Below are 19,408 nucleotides of genomic sequence, written 5' to 3'. Positions count from 1 at the left end.
GACCAAACTACTAAACTTCAACTGTAGAGCAACACTTCCTCCCCAAAAAAATCCAACATTCCACAGTGATGGAGGCAGAGGGGCCACTGGAAAGTGTTGTTTATTGAATCTGCTGGACAATAAATGAACCTTTTGCTGAACCCCGAGCAGAGCTGCTGTGCACTACATTCCCCCTGATGCACTTCACATGTGTGGAAAGTATTTATGATTGAAAGAATGTGTTGTTCCATCATTCCACATTTATTTATGTAAAAGTCCATTGATCCCATGTAGTTGTTTAAATATAAATGAAATCCATGCATAAGCCATCAATTTTCTGATTTACAATAAGGTTTGGATTAGCCACAAAATGCATGTTAGTCAAAGGAAATTGATGATATGATGAACAAAACAGCATTTGAAAAGGTGAATGAATTCTGATACTGCTCTTCCTTCAACTCCATTACAGCTCAGACTGTGCTGTCAGATGTCGAACTGTTGATTGTTGAGCGTTTCTTTCAACATTTTAAGTTCCGACTACAAATGGGTAGTAGCATTATCAGAGACGTCAGACTGCCGTCACAGGAAGACGCACAAGAGTCAAAACGAACAATGCCGAACCGCAGATGCAGAAAGCTTAGCGATCCTGAAAACAGAGTCTTTTTTAATTAACTGTCCTAGTTTGGTCATGTTTTTATCACATTACAGTGACCGGATGTCCATACTATAACATGTTGTGATTCAATCATCTTTTTCTCATGTACGCATCATATAAGAAGTGTGATGTGATGCAATTTACACGCTGGTGTTCAGAATGCACACACATAATTGGAATGGAATCTGTTGAGAGGAAAATAAAACAAGAAGAAAATAAACAGTGGCATGATCTGTCTTTTCTTCAATCCCAGAGACTGACCCAAACAGGAAGCTGCAGCTCCTTCACAAATAAAATATGACATTGTTTTGTCATATTTATTGATGTTATTTTATTTCTTTGCTTTTCTGGAGCAAAACAGCTGTATAATTAGAAAGCTTGATTTAAATCTTTAAAAAAACAAAACAATTGTTTCAGGCCAAGTTTGTTCAGAACAAAATATGTTGTTGGTTTACAGCTGGCACCGAAATGTGTCAGGATGCACGATATTATCGGTATGGGCAGATATTGGCTTTGAAAGGTTTGATCTGATATCTGCAAACACGGGGAGATATTCAAACGTTTTTGTGGATTGGATATAACAAAATAAATTAATATTTCAGTCCACTAGATGGTGCCAAGTGCTCACTTTCACTAGCGCTGTCAGTATAACGCAATATATGATTTTTCAAATATCGTGATTAATCGTATCATGGTGTCTCTGATGATTATTTCAAAAATATATCAAACAAGTAGGGATGCAATGATTACTGCATTATTAAACCATTACTAAATTAATTGTCAAATACTTTAATAATCAATTAATTGTTGTTGTTTCTTTAATTGTTTTATTTTATTACACATGTTTAACATTTTCTTTGATCCTTATAACAAAGAAATAATTAAAACGGAATAATTTTTGGCTTGTGGATAAAAAAAAAAGAGAAGACATTTGAGAATCATCAATTCCAGGTTTGAGAAACATTGATGAACATTTTTCAAACATTTTCTGGGCCAAACAAATAAAATAATAACATTAACATTTCCTGTATTCTTTGTGTTTCTGTAACAAAAAGAAAACAACACCATTTGTATGTGAAGATGTGAAGGAGGGTGTTTACTGTGGAGCAGTGACGTCACATTAGCAGCAGGTGTAATCTGAACACCTGTGATCAGATCAGGTCGAATGTTTAACAACAGTTGTAAACAGAGCGTCAATAGAACATCTAAGAAATGTGTGGATCATATTTAAGCAGCAGTTACCACCACATGTTTGTCCCCGCTGCTCCTCGTCCTCCCCGGATGTCTCTTCCTGCCTCCTGCTGGCTCCGCGTGCGTGGGAAGTCCCAATGGCAAACCGGAAGTGGATGATTCCAAATAGATTTATCGAGAGGGGAGGGCGCGGACCGCACTAAGCCAGGAGGCGAATAAATCTATTTAATTCGAACTACAAATAAATTAAAGGCAAAACCAACTTTTTGTTCATGTTTATCATGAATATTTATCTGGTTAAATAAAAATAAATCAATTACATAATACATTTATAAAAAATACATATATGGCACAGTAGTGATTCATAACACATCATGTTGGTGCTCGTTGTGGATTTATTTATTTTTTTGTGTGTGTGTGCCAGTGTGACATGATAACGTGACAGTTAATTCTGTATCACTGCTACTAAAAAGTTAGAAAAGTAGCAGGAGTTCACTCTCGTGCTACTTTTCTAACTTTTTAGGTGCAGCAGCAACCGTCAACGTCAGCCTCACCTGGTATGAAGGGTTGTCAGTGTTCTTATGGGTGCGTGTGTGCACGATCAACAGTAGCATTTCATCATAAAAGATAAGGAAAGTGCAGTTTAATGAGAGCGGTGGGGTGACAGGTGGAGGGCAGAACAGCCGTGAGGCCGGTGGCTCATATCTGATGGCAGAGATGGTGTAGATTGGTGTTTTTGTGAGGGCCACATCACCTGCCGCTTGTCATCTTGGGAGGTCCTTCTACCTGCCTCTGGTCCAAGACGTGTCCACTGTTCCACTGCTGCTCTGTCTGAACACGCCACTATAAAAAAAACATCCATGAATCATTTTGTAGTATCTTAGTACACTCACGTAATTAGGATGTAATTGTGATGTACTAATATTATGTTTTTTTGTCTGTATACATTTACTGTATTTTCTCTCACTCTGACACATTATTCACACCTATAGAGCTCTAAACATCACGTGACTCGGCTTTATGTGTACCACCATGTTGTGTTGACAGCCTAAGGCGCAGCCAAAATGAATGGGATTCAATCTGTCAGAGTTCACTGTGCAATTTAAATCCACGGAGCTCAACTGATGCGTCGCAACTTGACAGACTGAATATATGTGGTTCTTGTTACATCTTCAACCTCTTCTACTCCAGAAAACACTCACACATCACAAGTCTGTAAATAAAAAACATTATTTATACAGATGAAAAATGGGGTAGGATCCTCAGTGTTATATTTTGGGGAACACCTATACCACACATCACATGAGTTGCAACAAGCACAGATGTTGTAGGTGGCTGTACTGGAGCTAGAACACCAAAGCTTTGTGGGATCATCTGGTCTGATGGTCTGTTTCCTTTCCGAAGACCACTTCCAAGCCTCCTTTGCAACAATGGCCCTCTGCAGGTCTGGAATGTAGGCATAATCCTTTACCTCCTTCAGCTCGCAAACACTCCAGAATTTTGACTGCTTGTTGTAGTATCATCTGTAACAAGAAAGGGAGTAACATTTGTTCGAACAGTCCATCAGGCAACCACTCTGAGAGTTCATTAACAGAGTTATCGATGGGATCAGGACCCAGGGAAAACTGCTGACCCTTCAGTTACAAGTTTAATACATAAAAAATGGCAAACTAGGGCAAACTATCATGACCAGAGCAAGTGAAGTTGTAATGTAGCGACTAATTTACAGCCATATCTGTGACACCATTTTAAACGTGTAAACAATGAACAAAGTTGTGGGCCCAGACCCAGTTTTTGGCTAACCACTATTATACTACAAACTCTATTGGATAGGTACACCTGCTTAACACAACTATATAATCAGGCAATCATAGTCAAGTCACCAAGCATCAGAACGAGGAAAAAAAGGTGATTTCAGTGAATTTCAGAAACTGGGATTTTCAGGAAAATAAAAAAAAGTTATTGTTGATGTCAAGAGCTCAGAGGAGATTGAGCAGACAGGTTTGAGGTGAAAGAAAGGCAACATACTTGAAGCGCATGAGCTCCAGCAGGATAATGCCACATCAGCCACTTTATTAGGTACAAAAAAAATACTTGTGAGTGCTGCTGAGTGTATTATTTACGTTCCAAATGCACTGGCAAAGAAAAGGTCTGACCCTTTGATGACCTACTTTACTTTGTCAGAAAATATGATTCATCACATTTACCGGTAAACACGGTGAATAACAATACAAACAATCACAATCACACATAATAAACATTTGCAGTGCTGGTGGAAAAGAAAATGTGTAAGAAACTAGTCAAACCTGCTTCTACAACCAGCTCCTCCAGTAGCTGACGTCCAGACCTGCCCATGGTTCAAGAGGATATTTGGACTTGTTTTGCCTCACCTCACCATGGAACGACTCCGAGCTTCTTGCTCAATCATGTTTAGGGAGTGGAGAGAACGTGTCTGCAGGCCTCGGAAAGCCATGAGGATTATTAACATATAGCGTAAATTAAGACTTCACTTGCAGAATATAAACAGCTCACAAAGTTCCTGTGAACTAAATACTTTAATTTCCAATTCAACTCAATTCTATTTGCAAAATAACACCATTATCTCAAGGGAAACACTGTGAACCATTTATCCTCAACATTTTATTTTATCAAGTTGGGCACACGGCCATATAGTGGCTAGCACTGTTGCCACACAGAAAGGTGGTCAATGGTTCAAATCCCAGTTCAACCTACGGTTCTACATGTTCCCTACAGGTACTCTGGCCTCCTCCCCAAAGAGTGTGCCTTTAAATTTCTATCGCACCTGTCATCTGTTTCATGTGTGGGCTCTTCATATCAGAGTCATCAAATAGTTGCATTTCTCATCTCCTCAGAGCATCACTGAAACCCACACAGTGAGTACACAGGGTGTGGGGGGTTGGGGATGTGGAGATGACGTGTGACTGAACACTCACCAAGGTTCAAAATGAGTGTGGCAAAACATCTTTACCTCTTACTTGATGGCTTCATCGGAGCATCTAGTCTGTGCTGAAAATAACACAGACATGCACGCAACGCACAGGGCCGTTTAATAATCTATATTATAGGCCTCATTGATGAATATCACTGTGTGTCATCTGCATTACAATGACAGTTTATGTTGTGCTTTCTAATAATGTTCCCTAAAGGAAGCACATACAAAGTAAAAAAAAGTATAGGCACGAGCACGGAGCCCTGTGGAACTCCACAATTAACTTTTGTTTGTAATGAGGCATTAATAATGATAAATATGATTTAAACCAGTAGAGGGCAGCACCTGTGATCCCAAGGGTCTGCTGCAGTCTCTGCACCAGAATATCATGATCAATGGTGTCAAATGCAGCACTAAGATCAGGACAGTGAGTGAGTGAACTGCTCTAATACTGCTGCACCCGCAGATGGCAGTTTTTTGTGTGTTCCCTCCCTTTTGTAATGGAGGATGTAACTTTCACTGTTTACTGAACAACAAGCAATGGCTCTTATGGTTACAACAAGTCAGTCTGGCGGTGTGTGTGTGTGCGTGCGTGCGTGTGCGCATGTGTGTGTGCACCCTCTCAGTCCCACCCAGATATTGCGTGCCACCAGCATGACGCTAACTCAAAAATGCAGTGTATCTTGTGTTTGGGGTGACGTTCATCACAATTGCAGTGGCAAACTGCCATAACAGCAGCCACCCACGTAGTCACTTCCATGCCAGCAACAACACTGAAGCTCACATCCAGCTACCTGTGGAGGAGGGTGTGTGTGTGTGTGTGTGTGTGTGTGTGTGTGTGTGTGTGTGTGTGTGTGTGTGTGTGTGTGTGTGTGTGTGTGTGTGTGTGTGTGTGTGTGTGTGTGTTCTGATCTGATCTATGAAGACCAAGGGTCTTTTCTTCTCACAGAGGAACATTGGGAAGCCTTAATATCTGAGGCCATCTGTACATCTGAATAGTTCTTATATTATCGGACCTAAGAAATACAATCTGACTCACATGATGTTGAGTCAGCACTAACTGCACCAATAACTAGTTTGAGGCAAAACTGCTGGCTCTCACTGAAAACATGTTTGCCAAAAAAGAAAGAAAAAATTGCTTTTGTCACTTAAAGGGGTCATATTATGTGAAATCAACTTTTTAATCATTTATTAAAATGTATATGTGGGACTCTGGAGGCCCTATCAGGACGACTCACTCATGTTTTTTGTGGTCCTCCTCAGTCTAAGTTAAGGAGATAAAACACACGATGTTGAGTTCCACACTCACTGGGACGTCGCGATGCGCTAAATTCATGGAATTGTTGTCTCGCAGAGCTCCGCTTTGTCCGTAAAAAACATGCGAGAGTGCTGGCGAGGAGAACAGTATCAGAAAACTGGAAGTCCACGAAAAGTTCTATTCTTGGCTCCACAGTGCAGCACAGAGTCCTACACAAAAACTTCCAGCCTCAGAGGATTTATCTGTCCAGTGGATACATGTTATATATGACGGCAATGTGCCTGCTAGAGCCTGCAAATTATCACTTTTGCAAATGCTAACTGCTGTTAGCTCCCAGTAGTCTCTGTGGCTGATGTAACTTCCTGTCCCTCGTTTGGTTTTACTTTTTTTAAAGGTGGACCTTTAAGGTGGACCTAAAGTGACACTAAACAGAGCATTGTGAACAGGGCTGTTTTGGCAGGGTGATTGAACTGCTGTGGTGCTTCATCCTTATGGTATTTTGACCAAAGCATTAGGACACCAGGGAACTAGGTTAACTTGGAGAAATAGGGTATATGTCCTTTTTAAATAAATCTAAACATATGAAGGTTTTTCATATCATTAACAACTTCTGGAAGGACAGAAACGTCTTCTATTGGCAATGGGGTTTCTGCTGGTACCAGCATGAGCCATGATCCTGCACTACCCATTCTGCCTGTCTTGCAAAGGTCTGTTTAATTCAATTCAATTCAATTTTATTTGTATAGCACAACATACATCATCTCAAGGCGCCGTACTTAGACAACATCATGCAGCGCAGAGAAATCCAACAATTCACACAATGAGCAAGCACCAGGCATCAGTGGAGAGAAAAAAAAAAACTCCCTTTTAACAGAGGAAGAAATCTCTGACAGAACCAGACAGATATCACAATAATAGGAGATGAATGCATGTGTCTGGCTGTCACAGATAAGTTACAAACCAGGAACTCTGGTTTCAAAGCACAACTCCTCACCAGCTGAGCTAATAGGGGATGACATGTGTAGCTGATGTTCTGTCCCACTCCGTCCCTGGCCATAAATAATACATTAAAAGAATCAGAAGCTGCGGGCCTTACAAAATCTGACCGAGAGCCGTGATTGGCTGTCAGAAAGTCTAACACCGTTGTGACAGAAACACAGATGACATCATGTAATATATTTTACATTATGATTGAAACCACCTTTACAAACATCAGCTGCTTCTAATCTCAACAACTGCAATAATATTCACATAAAAACGTTTCGATCAAACTTGTGACAATAATATGAATATAATCAGTCTTCATAAAATCCATATAAGTGTAATAATAACAATTAAAATAACTTTTAACCACATGGAATCATTATAATGCAGGCTAATAAAACGGGGGTAAATAATGTAATAATGTAATCATAAATGACGTGTAAAGCACAGACTGAATGGATTGAGTAGCGGGATTAACATATCCTACCGCAAAGAATAAATCACCATGGTAATTTACGCGCCATTGCTTTCCTGCAACTGACTTGAGGCCAAGTTCAGCCAGGATAAGTAACATAGCCCAGCTTAATCCCTTATCCTAGTTTCGTGCAACAGGCCCAAGACAAAGGCAGAATAATTACGTCATCAACAAACATTGCCAAAAGTTACACACTGCAGCTTTAACAGAGCTGATAGTTCAGTCCGACGAGGACGTGAATAAACCATTTGTGCCCATTCAGACTAAAATGCATCTTCAGACTTTACAAAAAAGAACAACAACAAAAAAAATACTTAATTTCGCCAAAACAAAAACATTAACTACGTTTTCAAGCATAAGGGGATTCATTTCCATCTCAGCTGCTGTTCAGTTCCTGAGGGTGGGGGCAGTAATGAGCCAATCACAGTTTGGTGTCTAAGCAAAAAGTAGCTACTTGGACAGATTTCTGCTTTAACATTTGTTCTAAATAATTAATCTAAACAACGTACAACACAAATATTATTTGGCCATAAACCTGCATTAAAGAGTGTAAAACAGTGGAGGAATGAAGTAGGTATTACAGATTCATATTCATGCTGTGTTCCATTCCTCCTGTAGTGGTGATGGTTTCCTTGAGGCCTGTCATTGTGTGATGATATAATCCTAGTTCCCTCTTAATAGTTGAGAGTCTTCATCAAAGACAGACAATAGCAGCATGTGAATGAAACCTGACCTACTGGTGACAGACCATAAATGAACTTTGCTGCCGAGGAGTTGGAATTCAAAACGCAGCAGCAGCAGCAGCAGCAGCAGCAGCAGCAGCACATGTCTAGATTGTGTCACCAGTGCCAGTTCACATAAAAAAAAAGAGCCCATTGGTAACCACCACCTGATTCTCACACGCAGAGGCTGACCACAGCTCTTTGTGGAGACTTTTAAGTCACTCTCTGCACAACCATGGCAACCACTTGTTGAAGCCTCACTGCTTGTTGCTAAGTGATAGGATGTATTGGACCAGAAAATCCTTCCATTGACACTCCCTCCACCCCCTTCTCCACCAATCCCTCCCCTCTGCCGACCTCATCCATACCCACCCGCAGACTGCAGCCAAAACAACCCACATATATGCACTAACTTCCGCTACTTGGAACAACAAAAGTACCTTTGGTATTTTGCCAATTTCAGTCTGTTGCTATTACAATACAATGTCCGATGAAATGAGAACACAAGTTGTCATTATAACTTATAATAATGGAAATAATAAAAGTTTTTCATACTCACATGAACTGAGTCCAACCAGGGTCTCACATTATATCTTTACAAAGAAGTTTGCTTTATTTATAAGTCAACTTTTTGAGTCCAACGGCAGAGGTTTTGGGGATCCTTGAAGGGATCAAGTAGTTTCAGAGAGGCTTCCAGGAATCCTGAAGGTTTTATACAGCTATAGATCATATCACGACATATAAGTTATTTCAGTGCTGTTTTAATATTAATAATATGTTAATAATATTAGATCTATACAAATGGACAGGTATGATAATATTAACTTTGTGGTTGAACATTAAACATTATACACACATAACCCAAGAGCAGAGTTTACTGTATTCTTTTCCTATATAAACCATTAACCATTCTTTTTTATTCATACGGTAAAGTATGAATAAAAAAGAAAAGAGGAACGGTATTATTCTAAATTACAGTCCTTGGTTGTTTTGTATTTTAAAGAGATTGACAATTTCAGTTTATCAGTTTGTTCATTCCAGAGTTCTGAGATAAACACTTTCATTTTTTACAAATTCTGAGTTTAATCTCAGAATTTTAGTTTAATCCTGAAATGTTTACATAAATCTAGAGTATTATTATTTTACTCAGAATTCTGAGATTAAACACTTTAATTTGTACAAATTCTGAGTTTAATCTCAGAATTTTAGTTTAATCTTGAACTGTTGACATCTTTTTTTTTTTTTACTTTAATCTCAGAATTCTGACTTTAAACTTATAAGAATTCTTAATTAAATCTCTGTATCCTGGACTTTGTCCTCATAATTCTCTTTTTTTTTTTTAACACTCAACACAACAGCTGATGATGATGTAAAGTGAATTAGACAATAAACAAAACATTACTTAAAATAAGAAAATGAATGTAACCACGGGTCATATAAGTTTAACAAAGAATACTTGCTAAAGTCAAACATGATGATATGTGCTGTTTAAAAAGTCTGAGGAGCAAACTCTCATCATCCTCCCCCTGCATCTGTCCTCTCTCCTCCCCCCTCATCCTCCTGTTGATCCCGGAGCCCGCATCTTCTCCTCCTCCTCCCCCAGCTCTTCCTCCGCCCCCCCTCCCCTCACTGACCGATTAGTCAGTGCGGGCTTCTCTCTCCATTTCCATGAGAAAGGCGGCGGTCGGTGAAAGGGTTAAGCCTGAGGACGAAGCCCCCTAAAGCAACCCTAATTTTCTGCCCGGCGGGGGAGTGGGCGAAGCGGGGAGAGGGAACAAAGAGGGCCGGGGGAGGAGCGGAGACTGCGGCTTTACTATATGCACCTGCGGCCTGAAAAGCCCTCGGACAATGCGCCTCCGAAACGGCCAATTACGAGCGGGCTATCCACCCGCTTTCTCTGTGGAGAGACGAGGGGGGGTGAAAGGGAGCAGGAGGAGAGGAAGAGGGAAAGTGAATTTTAAAAGAGAGTGAAGATAAGAAAGTAAATAATCGAGCTTTAAATCATTCTGCCCACTATAGACGATCGCCCCCCATTCACCAGCTCTCATCACGTGTTCCCCTTTCTGGCTGAGTTCTCCCGCCATTGTTCACCTCAACTTCAAGCCATTCTTACCTTCACTAATGATTTGCACGGATGAGGTCATGTCACAAACAACAGCTGAGATTAGAAACAACTAAACGCATCTGCTGAAATGTCACTTTACAATTACTGGGAGAAAATGATCAGGTCAGACGAGAAATGATCAGGTCAGAGGAGGAGAAGCTCAAACAGGAAACATCTCATTATGCAAGAGCCTGCTTATTCTCAGAGATCATCAGGTGGCTTTTTCACATTCCTGAAACAACACCGTGTTTATGTAAAAGGTTGGAAGAAAAAGATGGAGAACTTGTTTCTGGGAGAGAATGATTTTGAGGAGATATTGCCTTACTGTGCACTAGAAATCTCCAGAGGTGGAAAAAGTACTAAAATATTGTACTCAAGTAAAAGTACCAATACTTTGATGAAATATTACTCAAGTAGAAATAAAAGTAGTCATCTAAAAATGTACCCAAGTAGAAGTAAAAAGTAGTTCATGAAATGTGCTTTAAGTAAAAGTTACTTAGTTACTTTGTGTGGGGTGTGAGGGTAGAAGAAATATGACAAGGTCAGAAATCCAAAACTATTTTGGAGCTGACGCCGGCGCGACACAGGATATTACGTCACTTTTGGCGCTCCCTCTATAGTGCTGGTGATAATCACATCATCATTCGTCTGCTTCTGGTGTATATTTTCCCCCTGTAGGTCTTCACTGTGCTGAATTTTTATTTTTACTCAATAATGGATAGGAGTTTAGAGTAATTAAGTACAATACTTGAGTCAATACGTACTCAAGTAAAATAGAAAATCCTGATTTTAAATTGTACTTAAAAAAATACAAAATACACAAAAAAAAAGTATTCAGTACAGTAACTTGAGTAAATGTATTTTGTTACTTTCCACCTCTGGATATCTCATAGTAATTCAGTAATTGAACTGAGAAGAAAAATAGACAAAAATACATCTAAAATTCTGAGATTTGTTGTGTAAAAATATCAACAAGTGTTTGACATAAGTTTGACACATAAGTTGCTTTCAGACATGCAATAAAATACAGCGATTGTCAGGGAGAGCTTTATATATGTATGAGGTAACACTCTCACTAAACAAAAGGCCCATCAAATACACTTTAAACCTGCAGAAATATCTGCTATCTTCAAAATATATTGTATGTGTAATGCTTTATTAACGTTTGTTTTATCTGCTTTTCACTCGCAGGGAGCAGCTGGTCTACGGCTGAATGCTTTGATACACGTGTCACTGAGTAAAAAAAAAATTGAATTTACTTTGAGTAGTGATTTAAATGTGTTTATTTTCAACACAAGATTAACAGGGAGATCAAGCAGCAACTATATTCTTCAGATATTGTAGACTTAAGCAGCTGTGGGTTTTATTAGGTGAGACTTTAGTTCAAAGAGCCAAATCTGTTTATTGTCACGTCCACACAGTAGCCAAACAAATGCTAATGCCACGTTTATATTTACAGTGGGAAGTGGGAGTGATGCAAAACATACCTCAGCAATGCCAGTGTCAACAACAGCGCTCTGCATAGTATTTTGCACATAACAGTGCAGCAACATATTTACGGTTAAAAATGTAACAGTACTATGTGTGCGAAACAAACGCAAAAGAACAGTAAAAGTGTACAGTTGAAGCCATCCTGGAATTACTTGGAAATTCCAAGTTCCGACTACAAATGGAACACACTAGAAGCTCTACAATGTTAGGTGTACTAACTGATTTGACCTTTAAATGTTTTAATGTTCAGTGTCCTAGTTAATACCATTTATTGTACCTCAGTATAATACAACACTAAGCCATTTAGTTTAAATTAAAATGTGAGTAGTGTAATAATTACACTTACAAGCTTAAACTGTATAAGAGTATGTAATAAAAATGTGCTTTTGAATCACATGAATCTAAAAAGGCACACAAAACATAACCAACACATCATGAGTGAAAAAAGGCTTTGTACTTTTTATTAATATTGTCATGAATGCCATAACAACTTTTTTAATCAAAAAGGAATCGAGACTCTTAGTATAAGAGCCTAAAAATGTATACATTATTTACAATGAAGGTTACATACAGTAACTCTAGTACATGGCAGCATTTACACACACATAAGAGAATTCATTCTAAAGTCAGTATATAAAAGTTTAGTTTTCAACACACTTGTGTACCAATGTAAACATTGATGCATTAACTTTAATAGAACTGCTCTCACCCTGTCATCTGTCTCCAGTGCAGGTTTTAGTCATTAATACTGTCTCAATTATCTACCACATTCAATACAGAGTTTTCAATGGTTGAAATAAAAACAAAAAACAAAACAAAAAAAACCTTTAGGTTCATAGCAGCACAAGAAGCAGGCAGGACAGGAAAACCAGAGTGCTGTCAGTTTCAAAGAACCAGGATTAAAAACTTTATTACTTTATGGACAAATGACCCACATGTGAAGTCACTTTAAAATGTTTAGACAGAAGACGGAGATCGAGTTTAAAACTTGTATCGATAACATTTCGAAAAAACAACAACAACCATGTGCAGGTATTGTCGTACATAGAAGTCACAACCTGCAACTATGACTCTGAAATAAAACAAGTGAAATGCAGCATTTGATATATTTAATTCAAGAAGCCTAAAACAATACAACTCCTGCCTAGAGCAAAGTGACGGGATGACACCAGAGCAGTGCATCCAAACATTCTCTCTAAAAGATCAAATCTAAAAATCAAACAAATTCAAACAAATAACACTCAGAAGACGGAAACAACATTAGTGTCACACAGCATCTCGTACTCTGCTGCTGCGCAGGCTAAACGTGTGTTTGTGTTGGATGCAGTGCTGATTGTCCAGAAGGTGATTTCCATGTCGTCCAAATAGGATTGAATCAGTTTATATATATAAAAAAAAATACAATACCACTAAAACAAAAGCCAAGGCACAAAGAGTTCATTCAAAAAAAAACAAAAAAAACATTGCTGTTATTCAAGTTGTGCATCATTTCCTTCCCACCATTTCCACCAGCATCCAGCTGTTATCCAGTCTAATCTTGACTCATTATGAAGAAGTTCTAAAAAAAATATTAAAAAGAAGACAAACATTTCAGAATATGTACAACAAAAACAAAAACAGGTGCTGCCCCATCTTCACTGCAGGAAGAGATGTTTGTTGGCGGGTGGAGTTGTTTCAGCTCAGTGCTGGGTGTGTGTGTGTGTGTGTCTGTGTGTTTTATTTGAACCGATGTGGCACCAAAGAGGTAGAAGAAGAGCTTCTCATTTAGTCCTCACGTCTATGTCTGTAACTGCAGGCACATATGGAAGTGTTAACCGTTTGTCCACACTCCCTGGGCCTGTGTGTCAAGAGCATTTCTAGTTCTCCCGCTTCATTCATCACCCACCCCCATTACGACGACCCCCCCCCCCCCACGCAACCCCACAATTTTTCCCACGCCAGTCTTAGATGTGTGTGAGTGGGACAGTTCCGGTGAGGTAGTGCTGCTGGACACTGGTGTAACCTCTCTGTGCTGTGGTGGGGTCGGTGGCGTCTCCTCCAGGCCCAGGGATGTACATGCTGATCATGTCCCTGAGGTCGCCCTGCAAAGGCCCACGGTGGTGGTTCGGCGTCCCCGTCGGAGGTGAGTGGGACACCGGCTCCGCCTTCACCATGGACATGGTGACGGGACTGGGCTGCTGAGGGTTGCTGCCGTATGACATGGGGCTGTGAAGAGGAGAGGACAATAAATGACAGGTTGTTTTATTTTTACAGGTCAGGTCAAATGTCCTCCGCATGTTACCCAAAAGACAAAAAGCAGACATGTATAAACACGGTTCTGATTATGTCTCATTGTAATGAATTTGATTTAGGGGTCCAATTTGAATGATTCATCTGTCTATTCTCTTGATTAATCAAAAAGCTGTTTGGACCATGGACTGTCAAAGAATGTTCATCAACATTTTATCAACTTTTATCACTTTTACTCACATTTAAGAAGCTGAAAAAATATATTATAGTTATATTCATTAAGAAAACATTCAAACCGATTAATCGAATTGTTTTTACAGGCCTACTGATATAGAGACCCAAGAAAACCAAAAACGGTCACAATTAAGGAGCTGTTTTCTGGAAAAATAATCTTCAATTACTGAAATAAATTGACTATCAATATGGTTATTGAAACCAGGGAGTAATCAATGAATCGTTGCAGGCCTAATTAGATCACTGACAAATGCCAGCAATATGAAGGTCATTTTAAAATCAAGTCTGTGTATGTATGGAAATGAGAAAATATGTGAGAATTCATGTAAAATGCACAATATGTCTGTGCCCAGCTCCTCTGTGCTTCAATGAAATCAATACATTTACAACTTTTAACACTTGATTCTAAAAAAAAAAAAAAAAAAAAACTTGGGGAAAAAAAAAGTCAAGGTTCAGAGCAAATATTTTGATGCTAAAAGTGACGACTGCGCTGAGATAGCAATAATAAATAAAAAGGCGCCGAGTAGTTTGGATAGTTTAAAAATGTACTTAATCATTCTACTAACAGTATGCCAACACAAACTGAATCACTGTTTTATTTTATTATTTTTTAAAAAAGTCAACCAGTTACTGTGTAATATTTAAGAAACAAAACGTGATTATTACAAAGTGGCAGCAGCAAGCATTTAGTTAGAGCATTTGTGTTGGATGGAATTTGCGAGGTCACTTGAATGCATCTTGAAGCTGCTCCTCTTAGCTTAATGAGCTGTAGATCCCACTGACATGATACAATGACCAGGGTCTTTGAATGCCTCGTTAGCTGCTGCCTTCAGCTCAACTCGCTGTGTACCCTGCATTACTTTCACTAGCTCTCATCCACTGGAGATTACAACATTAAACACATAATGCTATGTTCTAGTAGCATTTTTGCAGTTTTTATAAATAAAATAGGATTCCGGCTTTGTAGACAAACTCAATGTGACCAAAAGATCAACATTTAATACTTTGGCACATTATTTTGTATTTTTTATTTTACGTTTAAATCTTCCAAACTTACGACATGTGTCTTTAAATCGTGCGAGCGAGTCATGAGTCAGTCTGTCAGTTTTGAGGGCATGACCAATTATTCATAATAAGCAGCTGCGTGTTGAGACAGAACCAGTAGCTACTGCATGCTTGGTCTGCTGGTCACAGCCTCCCATCGCTATGCCACCTACAAACCCTGTGGCTCATCAGGTTGAACAAAAGACTATTATCGTCCTGGGCCTCAGTTAATGTGATTCGGCCTCATCAGGTTTGAAAAATTAAACATCATGCATGAAAACTTCTGGTGCTTTATAAAGTAAAGCTAATGTGACCATTGGAAAGTGGTTTACAGGGAGAGAGAGAGAGAGTGAGGCCTGGGGACAATAGTTTGCAGGAGCAGGGGCCTGTGGGGAAAGAGACCACACACAGAGCTGAGCTGAGCTGCCTGCTGCCATCAAGTCATCCTGATCAACATTCCAGGCAGGACCCAGCCCAGAACACACTGTCACATGCATAACAAGTAGGCAACAGACTGAAGTCTGTTGTTCCATCATATGCAGTTTCTGTGTGCGCCTCGATCACTTTTGAATCAACTTCATCACCACGCATCTACCTGATCACCGTCTCAGTAACAGGTGTCACTTTTACACTATGTGCATTTTCACTAAGGACAACTTTATTCACTTTTCTGTACAACAGTCAAGTTATTTTATTTCTGCTTATCAATATTAATACACAGGTGTATTCATACCACATACTTTTATGGGGAAAAAATTGTAGTCTCTTGTTAAACACGGCTGTGAAAGTCCCTGCCCAGATCTAAAGGTTTCTGAATGACTTGCATCTTTCTATTCACTTTTAAAGCATCACGTGATGCCCTTTATTTGTATTTTAACTGTGTGGGTGTTTTATGGTTTTAATCGGTTTCAAACTTGATAAAAAGTCAGATAATAATAAAAATTTGTTATTCCAGTTAAGGGCTACACGGTTGGTGTTCTCGCCTTTGCAGCAAGAAGACCCAGTTTGAGTCCCGGTTGGAACAAGGGCCTTTCTGCATGGAGTTTGCATGTTCTCCCTGTGTGTGCGTGGGTTTTCTCCGGGTTCTCCAGCTTCCTCCCACAGTCCAAAAACATGCAGATTTGGCGATTAGGTGAATTGGTCACTGTGAGTGAATGGTTGTTTGTCTCTATATGTGGCCCTGCGATCGACTGGCCAACTGTCCAGGGTGTACCCCGCCTATCGCCTTATGTCAGCTAAGATAGTCACAGCACCCCCCTCAATAAAGCGGTAGATAATGGATGGATCCAGTTAAGTGAGGTTTTACAATTCTATATGGGCAATATCCATGTGTCTCAGTGCATTTACATAAACATATCCATAATACACAAAACCTTTGTTATTTTGATATTTAAAATTCTATATGATGAAGTGCATGTCATAATTATTGCCAACCCCAAATTATCAAATGATAAATCACATTTGTATTAGTATAAATGTCTGCATTCATCCTATGCTAATGCATTTTAATTTACCTATAATGTTATCCACCTGTGGTGAACTATATATTTAAATGAATGTATAGGTTTTTTTCTTGGGTTAGATTTCATTTTATATTATTATATTTATCACTTGACAAACTTAACTTTTGCCGTTAAGTTAATGCCCTGAAATAAGATCAATATTATCATATATAAATAACCGTTTTAAAGTACTTATACACACTAGCCTATATATATATATATATATATATTGTGTTTTATACGTTTCTATTATTTAACACAGCCGCACAAGAATCAAGAAAAGTACTTTAACTTGTACTTTAAAACTTGTACTAAATAAAGTAGTTGAAATAAGAACTTTACAGTAGTTGACACACACACACACACACACACATACACACGGGGCTCACCTGTATGAGTTGGCTCCGTTCATGTAGCTCTGAGCTGCAGTCATTGAGGGCGGGTACTGCAGAGCGGACAGGTCATACCGGTGCAGCTGCTGTGTGTAGCCCAGAGCCTCGCCCTGCATACCGGCGTATCCGCCCGTGGGGCCCCAGCCGTAGCTCTCCATCCTCGGACTGGCCCCCTGACCCTGCGCCGCTGCGGCCAGCAGGTTCCCCGCTGACAGCGGGTACTTGCCCACCTGAGTGTCCTTCTTGAGCAGGGGCTTGGTCTTGCGCCGCGGCTTGTACTTGTAGTCGGGATACTCCTTCATGTGCACCGCCCGCAGCCGCTTGGCCTCGTCGATGAAGGGCCGCTTCTCGGCGTCGGTCAGCAGCTTCCACTCCGCTCCCAGGCGCTTGCTGATCTCCGAGTTGTGCATCTTGGGGTTTTCTTGAGCCATCTTGCGCCGCTGTCCTCTGGACCACACCATGAACGCGTTCATGGGCCGCTTCACTTTATCCATGGGGTCACTTCCAGGAGCGCACGCCGTCTTGGAGCCCGGGTGAGAGTTGCCATTGCTGCCCATGTTGCCGGTGACCGGCGACATCCCCTGGTTGGTCTGGTGAGAGGGAGGCTGGCCGCTCGGCTTCAGCTCGTGTTCCATCATGCTGTACATGTTGGACAGAAGTAGTGGAGTCGACAGGGAAGTTAGAGAAGAGTTGAACAGCTGAAACACACTGCAGCCTTCTGTCGCCGTCCACCTGGCGACGCACGGCCACGTTTCCCTACAGGTTGATTTGGGAGCGCCGGGTGATCCAAATCAGCTAATTAGTCACCGCGCACTCTGGAGACAAACCCACGCAGCTCGTCTTTCCCTAAAAGAGAGGAGTGATTGTGTGAGTCATCACTGTGAGAGTGAAACACGGAGAAACAAAACAGGTCAGTGAGCGCCGCGGCAGTGGTGCAGGTTTGTCACTCAGCCAGCTCTCACACTCAACTCCTCCAAAAAGTTCCTCTGCTCTCGTGCACTCATGAGCCAATGGACCAATCAGAGCGCGCGCAGAGTGCCTGCCTGCGAGAGTGCATTTGCAACTCAAAAGCCCCTGACAATGCACGAGACACTTGTTGATGATGGAGGCAGAGAGAGAGAGAGGGAGAGGGGGAAGGCCTCACACACACTCATTTGTGTCTTTATAATCAATTATTATGAGCAGCTCCAACTATAACCAGCATTTAAAGGCCCAGTGTGTAACATATTCGGCAACTCCCTTTAAAAATTAAATAGGTTTAAGTAGCATTAAACAAGCCCCTTAATGTACTTAAGCTGCGTTCCAATTGTCGTCAGAACTTGGAATTTCCAACTCAAAGAGCAAAATACAGCATAGAGCGTTGTTATTGGCTCGACTGCAGAGTGGTGATCTCAGGGGTGACGTCACTCCCACTTCTGAGTTCCGATGTAAATGGAACGCAGGGCCATGCTAAACTGAAGTCTGCCATCTTGTGCGCCAGCCCGTATGGACAAACCAGCCGGCTGTCAACTAGGAACTATGACTATTAACTTCAGCTAACTAAAAACTAATAATACTAACTTGGAAAGAAACAAATGTCTGACTGGTGACGGTTGAAGCAAAATAACTAACTAAATGTTTGGAAAAGTTTCTTCAAAACCCTCCTAGACTTGACTCATGCAGACAGCCTCCGAGTGCGTGTGTGTGTGTGTGTCAGAGCTGCAGTGTCACTAAGAAACTCTCAGAACTCAAAACACATTTAATGTCTCCGGAATCGATGCCGTGCTCCCCTCGTTTGACGAAGGTGGCTGATAGCGATGTTAGCAGTGTTTTGGTGACACATGTTACATACTGGAGCTTTAAAACAAACTATTGGTATCTATGGGAATCTCATCAGCTGACAAACACGTGCATGTGCTTGTTGACAACAACATCCTCTCTGGTATGTGAAGGACACACTAGTTCCCTGGTGTGTTTGGGAAAGAGGAATCCTCTGCTGTCTCACTATTAGGCCTTATCCACATGTAAACCCGACTTCCCCTTTACCATCTGTCTTTTTACGATCGTAAATACAATAGGGACTGCAACTAATGACTATTTCAATAGTCGACTAGTCATCAGACTATTGTAACAACTAGTCAGATTATGAACGGCACAAAAAAACATTAGCTTATTATCTTAGCGATCGAGGTGCGTCTGAATCCTCTATAAATGTTCAT

General features: G+C 40.4%; 1 protein-coding gene across 1 annotated transcript; it reads right to left on the bottom strand.

Annotated features, from left to right (window-relative positions):
* Positions 1 to 13,752: 13,752 nt before the first annotated feature.
* Positions 13,753 to 17,857, bottom strand: sox19b (SRY-box transcription factor 19b; the record flags this gene model as incomplete). The annotated part of the gene is made up of 2 exons (XM_083910651.1): positions 13,753 to 14,014; positions 17,208 to 17,857. 2 exons carry the CDS (start codon positions 17,855 to 17,857, stop codon positions 13,753 to 13,755), a joined length of 912 nt encoding a protein of 303 aa, XP_083766777.1.
* Positions 17,858 to 19,408: the final 1,551 nt, after the last annotated feature.

This window comes from Microchirus variegatus (genome assembly GCF_963457635.1).
Source record: "Microchirus variegatus genome assembly, chromosome: 2".
Taxonomy (NCBI): Eukaryota; Metazoa; Chordata; class Actinopteri; order Pleuronectiformes; family Soleidae; genus Microchirus; species Microchirus variegatus.
This window is presented reverse-complemented; position numbering and strand designations above follow the sequence as displayed.